Source organism: Candidozyma duobushaemuli (assembly GCF_002926085.2).
Source record: "Candidozyma duobushaemuli strain B09383 chromosome Unknown A_B09383, whole genome shotgun sequence".
Lineage (NCBI taxonomy): Eukaryota > Fungi > Ascomycota > Pichiomycetes > Serinales > Metschnikowiaceae > Candidozyma > Candidozyma duobushaemuli.
The window spans coordinates 1,299,389-1,317,937 of NW_020289901.1; the positions used below are offsets into that span (position 1 = coordinate 1,299,389).

Sequence of the window (18,549 nt, forward strand, 5' to 3'; positions counted from 1 at the left end):
GCAAGCCATATAGTCATCGAACCAACGCGTTACAAGTTTTCATTTTTGATTAATGATCCTTCCTCGTAAAGCTTCTCGAGTCTCTCTTTGAAAAAGATGCCGCAATTGGCTCTCTTAATTTTGAAGGTTGGTGTGACAACACCATCTTCCACCTTCAAGGGATCAATGCCAATCTCTATGTTATGCAACTTTTCCAAGCCGTGCAATAATTTAGAAACCGAGCCATTCGCTTCTATCAAGAATTTCCTTTTAACTTCACGTTGGTTCAAAAGCTTAACCAATTTCGCCTGATCCTCGAGGTCCGCTGCCTTATACCCGAACCTTGAAGCCAACCAGGGCTTGATGGACACGGGATCAACTCCGACAATACCCACCAAGTAGGTCCTCAAAGAGTCGCCATGAGCAAAGAAAGCTGTAGTTAAGGGGTAACACGAGAGGTAGGTATTCTCAATCTTCTCGGGAGTGATGTACTCACCTTGAGCTAATTTGAAAAAATTCTTCACACGATCAATGATGTAGAGACGACCATTCTGAGGGTTGACGCGGGCAACATCACCAGTATGGAACCAGCCATCTGGATCCAAAGCCTTCTTAGTATCCTCTGGATTCTTGTAATACTCAGTAAAGATTTGAGGTCCTCTCAATAACAATTCACCGCGAGGACCAATGGAGTCATCAGCTGTGTAGCCCATCTCTGGGAGGTCTTTCAACCTCATTTCTGTCGTGATACAGATAGGGCCACATGAGCCTGGAGTCGCTTCGAATTGCAAAGAACTGCTTACACCAGCAAAGGATTCTGTCAATCCGTAACCTTGAGATACACCTGTGTTCAAGGCAGCCTTCAAGAACTTAACAGTCTCGGGGATATTGGAGCAGATCCAGTGGCAATGTTAGTGATGTTTTCGAAACCAATCTTCTTACGGAGAAGACCAATCAAACGGTCATACAACAAGTGGTGGCCAGCAGCCCCATCCTCTGCGGCTTGCCTCTCCATCTTTATGTTGATGGCGTTCGTGAACAAACGTTGCAACATAGGTTTCTCGTCATTTTTGATGGTCTGCGCTTTGAGGGCAGCCTCCAATTTTGTCAACACACGAGGCACCAAGCTCAATGCATTGGGCTTCAAGTGCATGACATCATCAAGAAGAGTTAATGGAGAAGGCGATTGAGGCATACCGATCTCGGCACCCACCATGAAGGAAGCTTGATTGCTCATTCTTTCAAAAATGTGAGCAAGTGGTAAAAAGCTGTAACTTCGTGGGTTTACCATTGAACTCTTCACGTTGGATAAGCAGAAAGTAAGGGCGGAGACCGCACTTCTGTTTGAAAGTACAACACCCTTGGGATTTGAGGTCGTACCCGAAGTGAACGAGATCGTATAAATTGTCGAAGGAGTGGGCCGAATGTCTGGACGTTTGTGAATCTTGCCAAGTTCCTCAATATCAGTAAACTGACTTAACTCGATGTTTTGACTGATGGCTTTTCTCTTGAGATCAAGCAATTCGTTTGGTTCGAGCGGGTCCATGGAGATAAGAGAAATCAAATTCTGCATGTCCTCTGGATGATCTTTCTTGATTTTGATCAATTTCTCAATCTTATCCTTCGAGCAGGTCACTACTGGCGATTCGGTTAAAGCCAAAATGTAGTGGGACGTGTCTGGACCCAAGGTATCATACAAACAAGTGTTCGTGATGGAGTAGTTGATACTGGCCAAATCAGCAATGAGCCACTCCTTTCTGTTGTGGGAGAATTGAGTGAGAATGAAACTCATCTCGTTAGCAGCTGCAAGCTCCTCATGCCTGTCTATCTTCTGGTGGGAGGGAGACAGTGTCTTGAAGGAATTGTTTTGCAATGAGTAAAGAAGGCCAGCACCAAAGTTCCGTTTTCTAGCAGAAACCTCTGCATATGTCTCCCATTCGTAAGGTCCATACAGCCCATCGCTGCGTTTGTGCCTAACGCCAATAGCCTTCCTATCGGCAAAAACAGAGGCGGAGCATTCAAACGTTTCATACAAAGTGGTCAAAGCGGGGTGCGGAACATTGATCAAACCATCAATCGCTGCCTTGTTACGGTAGATTGATGAGTAGCCCGGCTCTTTGGAATTTTCAAGGGCAACGGCGTCCTTGAACCGGTTCAGGTCCATCGGAACGCTGCCCTTGACTTGGTCCATCACCGTCTTCGGCGCAATTGGTAACAACAGATTCATGACAAACGTCGAACAATTGATAACGAGAAATAATTTGACGTATGCCTGGGGTGCTGCCTTTATATGTGGATCAACCTCGGTTCCGATGAGGGGTTCTGAGAATGGCAGTGAGATACGCAATGCGGACTCCCATGGTAACAATTGTAACCCCGCACAACTCATATCAATGGATTTAAAGAGCGAAGTCACACGCTTGTAGTTGCATATTTCCTAAATTATCTTAGTATTTCATGAATGGCGGAGATTATTGTGCGGACTTAGTTGAAACGATGCGCGGAATTGGCTGCAAACGCCTCGGTAGAAGGAAGCTTACGTATGTCTGAACGAAAATAGACGTTTATGGAACGCCTGTGCAACTTTTTGTATCTACCCGTGGACTGGAGTTAACCGGAGGTAATCTTACGTATGGCCCTTTGTGTGATACATTCGCAAAGCTCGGCTTGTTGTAACCGATTGCGCCGATCCGTCAAGACTACTTTTCTATCGCGCTATACTCCGGACGTGGTAGTTCAAAGCCCTCGGTGACACGGCCGTAAGATATACCGCCGAGTCTCGCAACCGGCTGCAACTTGCCTGTGTCCACAATATTCTGGTCCTCGTTGAGCAAATCCTCACGCACATGAATCTTCACACCCTCAACAATACACATCACCCCCGTAGCCAAGCCGTTTCGCTTCAGCTTCCATTCGTGACTGTGTACAAGTTTGGCCTCCACACTGAAAGCACTCTCGGCTACATGCGGTGGTTTCACCTCTGTACTCTCTGCCGGTGTCAAGCCACTGAGCTTCCACTCGTCAACACCATATGGCGAGTTAACCGCACAGAAATTGGCGGCCTCAATAAACCACTCGCTGATGATGTTGATAGTGAGCTCCTCTGTCTCAAGAATATTCTTGAGAGTATCTTTGGGCTTCTCTTTACCTCCGCTAAAACCCAAGGCGAAGATGGGAGGGTCGCTGTTCATCACATTAAAGTAGGAAAAGGGAGCGAGGTTACGCCCTCCCTCTTTACCCTCGGTCGAGATAAACCCAATGGGACGCGGTGTGATAGCGGATATAAACAATTTGTAGTTGTCCACAGGCGATCTTGTCTCGGAGTTTGGATCAATGGCAATCTTTTTGTGCTCACTCCACTCTTTTGAAGAAGCTCCCAGACCTTGCTTCCACTCTGGGGCATTCGTCTTGGTGATCCTCCATGGCTTTGGTTCGTGATCTGGTCTTGTAGCCTCCACCTGCTTGAAAGGTGGATGCTTCGAATTAGTGTTTTGTGTGACAGTCATTATGGAAGAAAAAGTGTGGAGTCAAATCGCATAGTAGGAGAACCGCAAAAGTCTCACAACTGGCTGCGCGGCCCGGGCACCCGGGGAGATCTACAAAAGCAAAGATGTCTACTACAAGGTAGATTTTGAAGTTAGAGTGACAGCTCGTAAAAGTTCATAAATCACATTCGTAAGTTCGCACCGGCTGAAAATCAACCAGATACTACTCCAGTATGGCTAAGAAGATCCTACTTATCAATGGCCCAAACTTGAACTTGCTTGGCTCCAGAGAGCCAGAAAAGTACGGCACAACTACATTGAAAGACATTGAGAACACAGCCAAGGATCAGGCCAGTCAACGCGGCGCAGAGGTACTTGCTTATCAAAGCAATACCGAGGGCCACATTGTCGACCGCATTCACCAAGCCGCCAAAGAAGGCGTTGACTTTGTCGTTATCAATGCTGGAGCTTATACCCATACTTCTGTTGCTATAAGAGACGCATTGCTAGGCATTGCCGTTCCTTTCATTGAGGTTCACATAACTAACGTGCATCGCCGAGAGCCTTTCAGACACCACCTGTACCTTTCTGATGTATCTGTCGCCGTCATCGCCGGCTTGGGTGCTTATGGATACACTGCTGCTATCCAGTATGCCCTCGATAACTAGACGCCAATGATAATATCAAACAGTCATTTCAACCGTAGAGTCCCTCTTCCATCGCCAGTGGAACTGGCTTATCACCATAGACACCAAGCCAGCTTGCAGGGGTTTCAAAGACAAGTGGTGGGAGATTCAACATCTCTACTATTTTTGCGGCTAGGGCCCTCGCGTCGAAGAAGTTGTCTCCCTCGTAGACGAAAGTCTCTAACACGACAAGGTTAGAGATCGATTTGATGCTCTTTTCAAGGGCTTTGGTATGATCTGAAAAATGCATTTCTGCTTCCGAGAGTGGTCTTGCAGAGTTCTTGTCAATCAGAAGAGACAGGAAGGATTCACTCAAGAGATCCTCGTTCGTGTGAATTTTAACCTCTCCTTGAGGAACGCCCTCGACCAAAGCGCTGTTCGCTGAGTCTAGCACAACGACATGTTGCGGGTTTGATGCCTCGATGAAGGGCACTATGACTTTAGATACATGCTTCTCGTTGAAGCCCGGGATAATTGGCGATCTTTGTTGAATCAACGTAACATGGTGATCAATGCTGTAGTAAGCTTCAATGGCAAAAGAAAGCCCAGCTGGTGGTTTGGTGGTAACAGCGTGATCAACTGGGGATGCAAATGGAAATAAGTATTCATCACTTAAAGTCGCCACTTTCTGGAAGTTGTAAGTGTGAAGCAAGAGGTCCGTGCTTAATTGAGGAATATTCCCCACTGAGATTGCGGGCACAATCAACACAGAGTCCTCTAATGCCGAAAGCAGAAAGCCGTCTTCAAGGATCATGGAGTAGTTAGTCTAAAGGTTACTTACAAGTCTCACTGTAGTAATAACGTCACGTGCAGAAATTACGACGAAACCTGGCAATGGATATAACGTTATAATACGAAGATGATTTTATCACAGATAATGGCTATTAATTCATTTACAACATTATAGAGCAATTGTGGTTCAGTGGAATTGAAGAATTTCGATCGCACTGACCATGATCTCTAGGTGTATCCAGCCACCATGAGAAAAAAGATCAATTACCAACCAGGGTAATTGATCAGATTAAAATTGGCCAAAAGGCCACCGTCTATCTTGTCACCAGGTGATGGTGCGTTCTGCCCGAGAGCAATCAGCGATAACAGAGCTGAGGGTGCACCAATGTTATCTACCTTGAACTCACGAAGATCATGAGTGGCAGCTTTCAAAAGCTGTGTTGGATTGAGGGTCTTAGCTGCGTCAAGCTGCATACCTGGCAGCGGTGGAAGCTGGTTTTGTAGCGAATTGAATGGTGGTAAAGGACCGGTCAGACGGGTCGGAACTGCCAATGCAGGGAGCTGTGTTCCCATGTCTGGTTCGTTTAATAGAGGAGATAATGGCATCATAGGCGCAGTGTTGCTCTTTGGAGCTTCACCAAGATACTCATCAACCATACCAGCCACGAACCTAGCCACGGCTGATTCTTTCTGCTCGTGTGTGAGGTTATGATTCTGCCATATGTTTGCTGAAACTAGCTTTGCAACCTCGGTACTCATTTTCTTGACAATCTTGTCTAAGTACTGTGGTGAATTGTTTTGAGAACCCAGATGCGGTCGGTTGGAGAGCGTGACGAACATGTCTGTAGACTGCTGTTCTTCGAGCTCTTTTTTAGACATTAAAAAGCCGTGTTCTACCGGATGATTATGCAAGTCATTGACTACCAGCAAAGACCAGGTTTGTGTTCGTAGCGAATGATTCCCACGGATTCTGAAGGGACAGTGGGCTGAGCCGTCTCGACATCTGAACACAATCTTGACATTGTCGGACCTCTCGATCACAACTTTTAGGTTTTGGCGGGCTAGTTGCTTGGAGAGCCACGGCTTGATTTCCGCTCGCCTCTTAAACGTTTTTGTGTGGTCAAACTCAAGAGGAACCTTGTACATGGGAGGTAATGGCTACACTAGGTGCACTCATGCGAACATGGGTTTCAGTACCAGATATCTACACTGTGATCAAGCTTCGACGTATATGTACAGGTTGATGGTAATTAGATGCTAGCAAGTTAGCTGCCAAGTCTACTCCAAGACGATCTTGGCACCTAATCCCTCCAAGGTGGCCTTAATCTTTTCAGCGTCTTCCTTAGCGACGTTGTCCTTCAACACCTTAGGAGCAGCCTCGACAAACTTCTTGGACTCAACCAAGGACAATCCCAACAAGCCCTTGACCTCCTTGATGATCTTTGGTTTGGCCTTAGCGTCAAACTCTTGCAACTTGATGGCGAAAATGGTCTTCTCCTCAACCACCTCCTTGACCTCCTCCTCAACAGGGGCGGCTGGAGCTGCTGGAGCTGCACCAGCAGTAGGGAGAGCAATGTCGGAGATATTCAATCTAGTCTTAAGCTCAGAAACCAAGGTGGAGGTTTCCAACAAGGTCAATGTGGAGATCTGGTCGACAATGGCGGATATCTTGGGGTCGACTGGGGCGCTCTCAGCAGCTGCCGAGTTGAAGCGCACGGCCTGACGGAACGAGCTTCTTGTAAGAAGTCTAGATGCTGGTCTGAGAGATTGGCGCAACATTATTTGACTCGTGAGTTCACACACTGATTTCGAAAATTTTTTCTATAGGTTTTCTCAATTACGTGGGTGCACGGGTGCGCCAAAGGTATAGAGGTGGACTGTAGGATATCAACGTGTTAAAATCTACTCTAATCTCTTCTCAAGATTATAGCTTAAGCAATTTTCAAAACCCTCCTATATAAACTTTGGCTGCTACGCAAATGAAGACTTCTCTTCTTTGCATCTTAATCAAGCGGAGCCCACACTCGGCTTAAGATCTACCTTTCGAAGAAGAGCAAGTTGAATTCAAGCGGCTTAAGAAATGATGATCCATAGAAATCTTCTTCTGATGAAATCTATACTAGATACATCGAGACATGAATATACTTGTCGAAATGTATGAGTAGTGCGATGCTCAATATTCAACTACTCGCTAGGAACATGCAACAAAACCTGTAGGTATTGTCAGGGTACGATCATGGCTTCCTTCCGCTTCTGTGCCGAGTGCAACAATATGTTGTACCCCAGAGAGGATAAGGATAATGCTAGACTCCTTTACTCGTGCCGAAATTGTGACTACACGGAGTTGGCTGAGAACGCCAAGGTCTATCGTCACGAACTTATCACGAACATCGGTGAGACCGCTGGAGTTGTGCAAGACATCGGCTCTGACCCAACCTTACCGAGATCGAATAAGACATGTCCATACTGTGGAAATCATGAGTGTGTGTTTTTCCAGTCACAGCAGAGAAGAAAGGACACTTCCATGATCTTGTTTTATGTGTGCTTGGAGTGCAAAAAAGTTTTTAGGTCTTAAGATCAAAGATAGTTGAGATAGATGGGGTATCATAGCTTGTGAGATATTGTAATATAGACAGATTGGATGAAAGTTTCTGGCAAATAAAATTTTATTTTTGGTTGGTCGTTGTTGTATGAATTTAAGGTAAAGAGAAGAAGTGAATCGTGAAACGCCTTAACTCGGCTATGTAACCTTAGAGTAGGTGTCTAGAAGTCGGTGAACAAGTCTTTGTGGATATCCTCACCCTGACAGCCGTATTCCAATTGCTCTTCGGGTAGTGATCGAAGAGAGATGAGTCTCCGGTTCCTGCTGTGATCGGAGGCTCGTAAGGAGTTTCGATATCCTTGGCCAAAAGCTTTTCCCACACAACTTCAGAAAACCAGGGGTGATTTCTAATGTCAGCAGGACCATTTAACAAATTCCCTAGTCTGTAGGACAAATCGGCTGTCATAAGTCTGGAAAGCAAATCCACAACGTCATGATTGAAAAAGCTTGGGAAATGTATCTTTCCCGACAAGATTTTCTCGTATGTCTTCATTGGCGTGGAATCGTAAAATGGGGTGTAGCCAGCTAACATCTCAAAGATCAAAACGCCCAACGACCACCAGTCAACTGACTTGTTGTACGGCTTTGTAGTAATTACCTCCGGCGCAATGTAATCGGGAGTGCCACACAAAGTCCATGTCACTGTGGAAACTTCCTTTGCAAATCCGAAGTCTGTGATCTTGATATGTCCGTTTCTGTCCAAAAGAATATTTTCAGGCTTCAAGTCACGGTAGATAATGTCATGAGAGTGTAAGTATTCCAATGCCAAGACAACTTCGGCCGCATAAAATTTGGCCACTGGGTTGGGAAATCTTTGTGATTTTCTCAAAAGCGAGAACAATTCTCCACCTTCGATGTAGTCCATCACCATAAACAAGTGCTTAGCATCCTGAAATGTCCCCACATTCTAATCAAGAATGGATGCTCAACAAGCTTCAACATCCTTCTCTCGTCATTAGTATGTTCCACCTGTTTCATCTTCACGACCTGCTGCTTCTTCAATACCTTGATGGCATAATATCTCCCGTTATGCACCGATCTAACCAAATGAACTCTACCGAAAGAGCCAGTTCCCAAGGTTCTCATGATAGCAAAGTCAGTCAAGGCATACTTTCCTTTTGAGACAGTGGATCTGCTTGGTAAAAGCGAGAGGTTGATGGCGTTATTGTCAGCCTCTTGTTGCAGACCAAATTGCTGTGTCTGTTGTCCAGCCTGTTGCAGAGACATTTCTTGAGGGTACTGAGACTGGTAAAGCTGAGATTGCAACTGCTGCTGTTGGTTTGGGAATTGCGCTGAGCCCTGTTGAGATACTAAAGTTGGGTACACCTGTTGGCAGTCGTTAGTGTGTGGCTGATTGGATTGAGCAGGATGAGCAGGCTGGTTGTAATAACTCATAGAGTCAATGTTATCCAACGAGTCGACTGTGATTTCTGCAGATTCGGGGTGAACAGTGCTTTGGCCAATGTTCTGTGGAGTCAGTCTGGTCAAATGGAGTCTCTTGAGAATGCTCGACGACGGCATTTAAAGATCTCGTTTGTAAAATACAGCAAGCAGTAATTGGTTCGCAGGTAAGCCCGAAACACGTTGGAAGCTCTCTGGATACCACAATGGTTAGGGATTGGGTTTCGCAACTCAATTGATCAGTTTATGGTCGATGTTGCACTTAGGGATTGAGGAAGGATAGGTCAATACTTTGAGGAGCCCACACCTCGAAGGTACGGGTGTTCCTGCGAGCAAGTGGAATTTGATCAGCGACCAGTGAATTTTCCTCAAAGTGAAACTAAATTTGATATAACGATTTTTTTTTTCTAAAGACATTCGCATGATCTGAATTTCCCATAATCTACTTCTGTGATATTTAGGGTGCCGGAGAGTGATGGCTGAAATTCATCATGTATATGCATCTGCATTTTTGGCCGCGTCAGAATGGACAGCTTATCGGAGTCTGCTTTGTTCCACGCATTATTCGAAAGGATGTCCGAGAACCTTTTGATAAAATGTACATCTGGTAGTAGAGATATTCGTGTTTAGAAACCTTGGAAACAATTCAGGGAGCGTTCACATTCATTTGTTTTCAAGAGTTGGCCAATTTCACATTTTGTATTGCATGTCGTACATCTTAAGAAAAATCCGAATTAGTGTATGAAATTTATGCCGAGTATATACCGGTTTGAGCCATGGATATGATCGAATAAATGTTTAAACCTGACACGAAAAGCCAGATTACAACCAAAAATATACTTGTGACCCACGAGTTTTCCATTTGATGATATTCTGTTGCATCGCTTTCCTCTGAAATTTGTTCCTCACTCTCTCCATTACCAGTGGATGAGACGATGGCATTGTTCTTCACCTTCTCGACTCTCATTATTTTCTTGTTGCAAGTGAAATAGATGAGCGGCATCATAAGAGGCGGGAGAAGGAGTGAAATGACAATCTGCGAGACATTAAGAGCAGCACTCAAGGCGGGACGGCCAATGCAAACTGATATGATAAGACAAGGCACAATTGAGATGGCCCTTGTCGCCAATCTTCTTATCCATGGTTTACAAGTCCAATTCAAATGACCTTCACTCACCATCTGTCCTGCGATAGTGCAAACGATACCAGCGCTTTGACCCGACAAAAGTAAAGCCAACATAAATATAGTTCCGGCTACAGGAGCTAAAATCTTCAGGAGCAAGTCGTGGATAGCATACAAATCTGCTCCAGAAGCCTGGGGAGTATCGTATAGAGAACCACCAGCCACGATAAGAATGGCCGCGTTGACAAATACTGCAAATGTCATAAGTGTCACCACTAGTTCAATGACCGAATATTTGTAGCAATACTTGATAGCTGCGAACAGAGGTTTGTACTCCTTTTCAATGTATTCGGTGAGTTTTTCCTCAATTGTCAAGTCTTTTCCCCGGTAGACTCCACTGACATCGGTGCAAGGCCCCCATGCTGTGCATCGTACTCTCTGAGACGAGGCTGCACAATTCCGGAACCCAAGAAGAGAGAGTGGATCATTACTGTTGCACCGATAATAGAGGTTGCAATGCTCAACCCACCGTTCTCTGTCATCTCCTTTGATGGAACAAAGCCGCGAAAGACAAGCCCGACTGGTGTAGTCTCGCGAGGAAGGTATGCCAACAATGCAACAAAGCACGATACAACTCCGATGACTAAAACCGCAACAGCATACTCGAAAAATCTGATGAAGTTTGCCAGAGGTTGATCAGACTTGTAGGCGGCAAGTACCACCAAGACATCAACAATCGTGATTACAACGCCTGCTGGCAAAGGAATCCTGAGCAAAATATTGAGAGCAATAGCAGATCCAATTACTTCTGCAACATCAGTCGCGATGATTGCAATCTCTGCAAAAAACCACATCACGTAGTTAAGTCTCCTGGGCAAATATTCACGACAACACCGGGCCAAATCATAGCCAGTGACCGTCCCAAGTTTAATGCAAAGGGACTGAAGGAATATCGCCATAAAATTGGAGATCAAAACGAAAAAAAGGAGCGAAAATCTATTATTGGCACCGGCTGAGACACCCGTGGAATAGTTTCCAGGATCCATGTATGCCACCGAGATCATAATGCCCGGACCAATAAAGCTAGCATACTTCTTTGCAACTGCCTTCAAATTGTTCAAACGTGCATAACCCCCATGGGCAAAGTGTGTAGCCATTCCAGCGCAATTTTTGGCTAGAAGGACAAGAAAAAGCGTAATGTGTCAAAAAATTAGCACAAGCAGGAGTCCTGCATTTCTGCTATGCCATATCGGCTATTCAAAAAGGTTGCAGCACCTTAAACTCGAAGGAAAGGAAGCTATGGCTTTGATCAGAAACCTGTTCTCCACATCGTTACCGTCACAAAACCACACATGTGGGGTGGGGCATGGAAACTATTGAGTGTTTCGACGAAAGTCTCACGAGCCACTCAGAGTGGGACAACCGAGCCGGTGAAATTAGAGCTCACAAGCTCTATTCCACATATGAGATCGATGAAATCTTGTTCGTTCAGAACTTGTGTCTAAGAGCGGAATATCATGGTTACCCGCCAGTGTTATCGAGAACCTCGTTACGATAACCACGGTCGCGATACAATTCCGTGGATAAGAACAAACAAGCAACCACTGCGTATCAGCACGATGTACATCAACTCTTTCTCGGACTTGTCACTCTACTCGAGGCTGGTCATGACAACGATGCAGCGTCGAAGTCTAGTCCGCATTCCTCTCCATAGTTCGCTAAAGGGCTTATCCAGGTGATGAAGGTATGTGATGCTGTGACTGGCAACCGACCGGACTTATTACATATCCGAATAATGGTCTTGCTTGCCTTTTACGGAAGTAACAATGGACCGATTCAAGGCGAGTGGAAACATCGCGCAGGGGAGGAAGTTTCTTTTCTTTTCTCTATCACGTCAATGACCACTTCAAAGTATGTGAAACACCCAACATGTTCCAGAAGCAGAGCTCTGCTTGAGGAGAATTGCTTGCAGTACTCGAGGCCCATGACGATACAACCAACGTACTGGGAAGTTCACTGCATGTATGAGATGATAAACAACCCCAGATTACTAGCCGTATCTACGCAATTACATCAGCGAAGCATTTTGCCTAGTTTTTAGGTGTTTTGCGCTACGAGGGCTCAGACTGTGACGTGGAACGTTGCTCGTAACAAGTGCTGCAAAATGCTGCCAAGCACTTGCAGATTATGCAAGATCCCGCAGAAAGGGTTACATGCCGTAACTCTGCAGGGACCCTGATCGGTTCCCCGATCATGAGGCTCGCTACTGAAGTAGTGGGGATACTTAAATACCGCCCGGATCTCGTGGTGCAAACGGCTAAGTAGAAATTTAAAAATGAGTCATATACCACCTCTAAAAGCGACCACGGAGATGTTGTGGACTTAGTTGCTAACAATACAAGTCACACCACAGTTTCAGGTTGCGACCCAGTACAATCCTTCGGTGTGATGTTTGTTGTTTGAGGCGGCATTATCTGGCGCAATTTAGCTGGATACCATATGAAAGCGCACCGTCGATCTCTGGGATTGATAGATTGTACCAGTTGTCGATCTTCAGACATATAACGGTGCTCGCAAACGCACAACTTGCATGGATTGAGGAGAACAGGCTTCCAGGACCAGACCCTCTCTACGAAACAATAGCAGTCAATGTAAGCAAAATAAAACCGCAGTTCCTCATTTGTATAAATATGACCCACGTTCATCATGACTGATGATAGTCCAAATAACAACAGATCATCCTCGCTTGGAATGAGATCGCTTGCAGCAGATAATGTAGCCGCACTTCCATGGCTTTCAGCGAGAGAAGACCTGGGGATAGTCAGGGACAAGAGATTTGAGTCAGGCTTCCATACACTCCCCTATAGTCAAGGGTTCCATGACTTTGATCCTTCTCAAACGGCTTTCAATATGAGTCCTACGATCTACCCGAACCCTGTCAGAGAAGCGGATTACTCTCATCAAGCAAGGAGATTGTATGCTAGTGAGGAATGGGGCTGCTACACAGATAAGCAACAGGGCCTGTACAACCCAACTTTAACCCAACCGGACATTCCTGGTCATGTCCAGGACGATTACTGGAGAAACCAAATGTATCAAAACTTTGACCAAGCGGTTTCCCCACAAGTTGCAAACGACTTTTTGTTCCCGGATGCAACCATGTCTTCCAAAATGTCTAAGTCTCCCCTTTACTCCAGCCAGACCCAAGAATCACCAGCGAGCAGTATCACTTTTGATTCCTTGAAGTGCCAAGATGACCCCAGGCTGTCGAATGCCATTTCAGAGACCAATCTCTACTCAGAATATTTCGACCAAAATGCCAATCACATTCCATGGCCCAGTTTGGACTTCCTGGATGGTATTGCGCCTTCTCAGCAGAAAGACCCTTTCGAAGCCCTCATCAGTATTCCATCAGAGCAGCTTAGCTCTGCTGAGATTACACCCAAAGCACAATTGGCCCTGCCATATTCCCAGACCGAGCATACTGAGTCTTCTGACCCACCGAAGGTAATTGATAGAAAGAGAAAAACCAAGGAACGCCTTAGAAGTCTCTATGACCGCGTGGGAGAGCCAGAGTCTTGCGACCAACCTATCGAGTGTGGATGCTGTGGTAAGACTGTCAATGGTTATATAGAATTGGCCAGGCACATGGACGAGGAAAAACACTTGAGGGAAAACTATTGTCCAGATGAAGACTGTACCTTTTCCATCATTGGATTCAATCGCCGGATCGCATTGCGAAGGCATATTTGCAACCACCACCTTAAGGATTACAATGCTAGAAGGAAAATGGACCAACATTATTGTTCACTTCATGATAACAAGGAAGACGTTCTGAACAAGATAAAGGAGTTTTTGGATCTAGTCTATATTTGTCGTGTCCCGCAATGTTCAAGGGCGTTCTATAGACTGGACAGTCTATTACGTCATCAGAGGTGTGTCCATCAGCCAGGACCACCGCATGTTATGAAGCACCACTACTGAATCGCCGTGAGATTTGACTTCATGTGTATGCACACGCTACATGAATACATTGTATATCAACGAAAGACTTGAAGTGTATGAAATTCTAAGTGGTCTAAACAAAAAGTCCCGCTTTCTAGCACTTAATTCTCGATATAGTCTTTGTAGCTCTTGCCGCCGTCGACAATAGACTTGATCTTAGCAAGGATCTCAGCAAAGTCATTGAACTCAGTGTAAGGAATGTCTTCCCTTCTGCAGTACTTGATCAAGTCCTTGCCGTGCTTGGCGAACAACAAGTTGGTCTCCTTAGCAGCGGACAAATCACTGACACCATCGCCACAGTAGAACAACGGTGGCATGTTGGACTCATTGAAGCCCTTGTCGGTCAAGTACTCCTTGATAGAGAGAGATTTGTCGTGGCCAAAACCACTCTCAGGGTGCTTGTAGACAATGTTCCATTTGCCAGCAGCCTCGTCAATTTTGACATCATTCGACATGATCAATATCTTGCTGACAGCCTCAGCACCAACCAATCTCTCGAGCAAGGCATGGATAATTGGGGTCATACCGCTGGACACAACGACAACGGGGATCCCTCTAGAGTCGGCCCACTGGAAGAATTCCTTGAAACCAGGATCGAGCTGAATGTTCTTCAACAAGAAGTCAATGCACTCGGGAAAGGAGTTGGAATCGAGGCCAACATCTCAGAGAAACCTTGCTTGAAACTCTTCTTGCCGTACAAGATCTCGTCGTTGACCTCCAATCTCTTGGGGCGACCGAAACCGAGATTCTCGGTCAAGTAGTCGTTGGAGTCCTGGAGGGTCACAGTACCATCCCAATCGGTGAACACAATGGCAGGAATGTTGGAAGACATGGCTGAAGAAGTTGGAATTGGATTGCAGGCCAATTGGCTCGGGTAAAGTCGACGACGGTTGTTCTGGGCGCACGTGCCGCGAGCACGTTACCCTTTTTCACGTGTTGAATTATATCTTAGTGTCTTAGTTCATTCGCCACTAGATTCGCGTCGTCAAGTTTGTGCGGTAAGGGTGCTGCGGCAAGGGTGCCGCAAATAAGGTATTTCCTTGTGTGCAGTGACGAAGGTAAAACATACGGATTTACATTTCGACAAATGGAGTTCCGTCAACGTGGAGTCCGAAGCTTGTTCCACTTTCTGCAAAGACTGGTATCATGCTGATGCAGTTGTCTCACCACGGGGGTGTCTCAAATCAAGGGAATCCGAGCTGACGTCTCCCTGCATTGGTCCCTTGCGGCCGAGGAGTTCCGCGCGGACTACCAGTCCGTTCTTCGAGGTTGCAAGTCGGTAGTTCTAGCAAGTAGGGTAATAGCAAGTAGACAGGATGTGTCAGTGCAACGTAACGAAGTCATTGTCGCAAGAGACCGAGGCATTGCTTTTAGGGCGGGAGAGGGGGTCAAAATGAAAGTTGAAATGAGGCAGCCACCCACCTCCCTTATTCGAATTTATGTCACCTTGTGTTTCGATGCTAATCTGAGACACGCGAAGCTTAAAGTAGGGACGCATAATTCACCGTGAAGGTGTCTTAAAAAGGGTTCTACATACGCTCAAGTGGTCCGCAGCAAGCTATTGCAAAAGGCTAACACCCGAGGCGAGTGGGCGGAGTTCCGACCTGCTTTATTTTGCTACGTTTGTTATTCACATTAGGTTGTCTCATCGATACGTGGTGGTTATGAAGCCTGCTATAAAATCTGACAGCGTCGGTTTAGAGCCAGTGAGATACTGTCTTTTGTATGATCCGCCCTTCCGACCCTCACTACACGAAGAAAAAGATTAATGGTGTCGGGCTTGCCGCTATTTTTTATATCGGAACCCCGTTCTGGGGCTAGGTTGTGGCGAGAGAGGCGCAGATAATGCAGAATAGCCGCTTGTAAGGGTAGCAACGGTAGCGAGATATCCGCTGCACAAGCGACGGCACCCTTGTACCGCGATACAAAAAAAAAAAAAAAAAAAAAAAAAAAAAAAAGAATAGGCCTGCCACACACAGCAACAGCCAATGCTATTCGTGGGATCTGGACCGAGGACCCCGTTCCAAGCAATATTTCGCTGCCGGCCATGCGAAGAATCCCAAGCAAATTGGCATCCAACGTCAGCAATGAATGCATGCCATTATGACGTTAGCCCAAGCGCATTAATAGACCTCTGACGTAGTTCAAGGTTGATTTGCGGCTGAAGGGCCCATTACGTGGATCATGGCATGGCGGTGGAGGCTTGTGCTAGGGGCTGGTAAAGAGGCAAGTATGGGAACATGAAGTAATATGGCACAGAGCCGCTGCAGGATTTTTGAGATTCGTTGCTGAAGGTGAACTCCAATGGCTGCCTAGACCACAGCACGAGGGCCTAAGCACAATTTCTTGAATTGATTCTCCACTCATGACGAACACTAGAATAAAAATATCTCTTGCCGGCAGCATACAAAAGAGGGCACGCTCGCTACAGGTAGGTTATTTTTTCATTCTCGAAAGTTATTTCCAACTTACCCACTTGTCTTAGATTTTCATACACTCAAGCTGTGGTGCGCTTCTCACTGACTGAACAGATTTAATAGATTTTTTTCGCCTGGACGTAAGATATTACTTGCTTCCGCGCACAATCTATAAAACCCCCACGCCATCTGGGGCACATTTTCCCGTACTACAATGTTTGATAATTTGAAGGCGTTCATTAGACACGGAAAATCAGCTACACCTTCAAACATTACCCTGAAGAACAACATGGCTCATAAACAAGCCATGGATGTGGCTTCCCTTGAAGTTGCGCCTGACAGCGTCGATGCCTCCGAATCTGCTTTTGCAGGCCATTCGACTATGCCTTCCGACTTGGACTACTCTGACGAGACTTCTAGCTCCTCTCAAGACGACGTCGGAAGATGCAAGAAACATGCTCCCACTGAATGCAACCCGCTGCTGGACCACAAACACAAGAAGCAGCAAGTTGTTGAGGATCACGCCCAATATCAACAACCAGGCCACGACCACTCTCAAGCTCAAGCTCACGCTCCGCAGTACGACTTCCAGACGGACCATAACAGAGATAACTACGAATATGCCTCTAGAATCGTTGAAGAGGAGCGCAGACAGAGGAAGAAGCAACTGAAGTATCCCAACCTTCACCAATACGAAATGATGGAGAAACTTGGTGACGGTGCTTTCTCTGTCGTGTTCAAGGCGCTTCACAAGGAGTCTGGTCGCCACGTTGCCATTAAGGTGCTCCGTAAGTACCAGATGGATAACGCCCAAAAGCAGGCTGTGTTAAAAGAGGTCATCATTATGAGACAACTTAAACACCCCAACATCGTCAACTTCATTGAATTTATTGAGAGTGAGCCATATTACTACATTGTTCAGGAGCTTGTCGGCGGCGGTGAAATTTTCACTGCTATTGTCAACTACACATACCTTTCCGAGAACTTGGCTCGCCATGTCATTTACCAAACTGCTTTGGCCGTTCGTTACTTGCATGAGGAAGTCGGCATTGTTCACAGGGACATTAAGCCCGAGAACTTACTTTTCGTCCCCACTGAGTTCAAGCCATCGTACAATCCTATCTCCAAATTGAGGCGTTCTGACGACCCCAAGACCAAAAAGGATGAGGGCGAATATATTCCTGGAGTCGGAGGTGGCACTATCGGAACGGTGAAGCTTGCTGATTTTGGCCTTTCCAAACAGATCTGGGGCCACAACACTAAAACGCCTTGTGGCACGGTTGGCTATACTGCACCAGAAATTGTTCGTGACGAGCGTTACTCCAAAGAGGTTGACATGTGGGCACTCGGATGTGTGCTATACACTGTCTTGTGTGGATTCCCACCATTCTACGACGAGCGCATTGAGACTCTTACGGAGAAGGTTGCCAGAGGCGAATACACTTTTTTGGCTCCATGGTGGGACGAGATCAGCTCCGGCGCCAAATACTGCGTCTCGCGTCTTTTAACAGTTGACCCCAGACAGCGTTATACCATTGACGAGCTTCTTCAAGACCCATGGTTGAGAGAAGCTGGAAGAGCTTATGAGTCGGCACAGAAACCAAGTCAACCCAAGTTCTCCTCTCAAATCGGCAGATTGAACCTGAGCATGTACAGACAAGAATTGTACTCTCCCGCCGCGACCGCCATGCGTGATGCTTTTGACATTTCCGCTGCAGTGCATCGTGCTGGCGAAGAGAACGCCCTTCAGAACCATAACCGCAATGCGCTTCCAGATATGGTTGAAGAGGAAGAAGATCTGGACAATGATTTTAAAGCTAAGCTTCGAAATGAAAGCGAAGATGCAGAGAGAAACATGTTCGACTTGAATTTGCACGGTGCATCGATATTGGAAAGAAGAAAGCACAAACCGCTTTATTAGTTTCCAATACATCAGCAGACCATCTGCCGCAAAGGCGTTTGGATGAAGATACAAAAAACGAAAAAAAAAAAAAAAAATTACAAAAAATCAAGAAAGAAAAATTACATGAACATACGAAGACTACACGCAAATATTCGGTGTTATCAGGCAAACATTATAGAGGATTTTAAGTGAGTGTTTTCTACAGTCAATCAATCC

The 18,549-nt window shown here is 45.9% G+C and overlaps 11 protein-coding genes across 11 annotated transcripts; 4 read left to right on the forward strand and 7 right to left on the reverse strand. All coding sequences in view use genetic code 12, as the record gives it.

The window, feature by feature from the left end:
* Window positions 1-29: 29 nt before the first annotated feature.
* On the reverse strand, window positions 30-3,485 carry CXQ87_000590 (uncharacterized protein; the record flags this gene model as incomplete). Its single annotated transcript, XM_025479164.1, has 3 exons — window positions 30-823; window positions 850-2,301; window positions 2,708-3,485. The coding sequence occupies 3 exons, from the start codon at window positions 3,483-3,485 to the stop codon at window positions 30-32; spliced, it is 3,024 nt and encodes a 1,007-aa protein (XP_025338637.1).
* Window positions 3,486-3,697: 212 nt separating this feature from the next.
* Window positions 3,698-4,132, forward strand: DQD1 (Dqd1p; the record flags this gene model as incomplete). The annotated part of the gene is made up of 1 exon (XM_025479165.1): window positions 3,698-4,132. One exon carries the CDS (start codon window positions 3,698-3,700, stop codon window positions 4,130-4,132), a length of 435 nt encoding a protein of 144 aa, XP_025338638.1.
* Window positions 4,133-4,160: 28 nt separating this feature from the next.
* CXQ87_000592 (uncharacterized protein) lies at window positions 4,161-4,904 on the reverse strand (the record flags this gene model as incomplete). Its single annotated transcript, XM_025479166.1, has 1 exon — window positions 4,161-4,904. The coding sequence occupies one exon, from the start codon at window positions 4,902-4,904 to the stop codon at window positions 4,161-4,163; it is 744 nt and encodes a 247-aa protein (XP_025338639.1).
* A 242-nt stretch (window positions 4,905-5,146) lies between these two features.
* AFT2 (Aft2p) lies at window positions 5,147-6,028 on the reverse strand (the record flags this gene model as incomplete). Its single annotated transcript, XM_025479167.1, has 1 exon — window positions 5,147-6,028. One exon carries the CDS (start codon window positions 6,026-6,028, stop codon window positions 5,147-5,149), a length of 882 nt encoding a protein of 293 aa, XP_025338640.1.
* A 132-nt stretch (window positions 6,029-6,160) lies between these two features.
* Window positions 6,161-6,661, reverse strand: CXQ87_000594 (mitochondrial 54S ribosomal protein bL12m; the record flags this gene model as incomplete). The annotated part of the gene is made up of 1 exon (XM_025479168.1): window positions 6,161-6,661. The coding sequence occupies one exon, from the start codon at window positions 6,659-6,661 to the stop codon at window positions 6,161-6,163; it is 501 nt and encodes a 166-aa protein (XP_025338641.1).
* Window positions 6,662-7,118: 457 nt separating this feature from the next.
* Window positions 7,119-7,457, forward strand: CXQ87_000595 (DNA-directed RNA polymerase II core subunit; the record flags this gene model as incomplete). Its single annotated transcript, XM_025479169.1, has 1 exon — window positions 7,119-7,457. The coding sequence occupies one exon, from the start codon at window positions 7,119-7,121 to the stop codon at window positions 7,455-7,457; it is 339 nt and encodes a 112-aa protein (XP_025338642.1).
* A 175-nt stretch (window positions 7,458-7,632) lies between these two features.
* TPK2 (cAMP-dependent protein kinase catalytic subunit) lies at window positions 7,633-9,005 on the reverse strand (the record flags this gene model as incomplete). The annotated part of the gene is made up of 2 exons (XM_025479170.1): window positions 7,633-8,391; window positions 8,415-9,005. 2 exons carry the CDS (start codon window positions 9,003-9,005, stop codon window positions 7,633-7,635), a joined length of 1,350 nt encoding a protein of 449 aa, XP_025338643.1.
* A 628-nt stretch (window positions 9,006-9,633) lies between these two features.
* On the reverse strand, window positions 9,634-11,165 carry SMF12 (divalent metal ion transporter; the record flags this gene model as incomplete). The annotated part of the gene is made up of 2 exons (XM_025479171.1): window positions 9,634-10,405; window positions 10,444-11,165. 2 exons carry the CDS (start codon window positions 11,163-11,165, stop codon window positions 9,634-9,636), a joined length of 1,494 nt encoding a protein of 497 aa, XP_025338644.1.
* A 1,753-nt stretch (window positions 11,166-12,918) lies between these two features.
* Window positions 12,919-13,916, forward strand: CXQ87_000598 (uncharacterized protein; the record flags this gene model as incomplete). The annotated part of the gene is made up of 2 exons (XM_025479172.1): window positions 12,919-13,872; window positions 13,905-13,916. The coding sequence occupies 2 exons, from the start codon at window positions 12,919-12,921 to the stop codon at window positions 13,914-13,916; spliced, it is 966 nt and encodes a 321-aa protein (XP_025338645.1).
* A 198-nt stretch (window positions 13,917-14,114) lies between these two features.
* CXQ87_000599 (putative phosphoric monoester hydrolase) lies at window positions 14,115-14,845 on the reverse strand (the record flags this gene model as incomplete). The annotated part of the gene is made up of 2 exons (XM_025479173.1): window positions 14,115-14,674; window positions 14,698-14,845. The coding sequence occupies 2 exons, from the start codon at window positions 14,843-14,845 to the stop codon at window positions 14,115-14,117; spliced, it is 708 nt and encodes a 235-aa protein (XP_025338646.1).
* A 1,799-nt stretch (window positions 14,846-16,644) lies between these two features.
* RCK2 (serine/threonine protein kinase) lies at window positions 16,645-18,351 on the forward strand (the record flags this gene model as incomplete). The annotated part of the gene is made up of 1 exon (XM_025479174.1): window positions 16,645-18,351. One exon carries the CDS (start codon window positions 16,645-16,647, stop codon window positions 18,349-18,351), a length of 1,707 nt encoding a protein of 568 aa, XP_025338647.1.
* Between the last annotated feature and the right edge of the window lie 198 nt (window positions 18,352-18,549).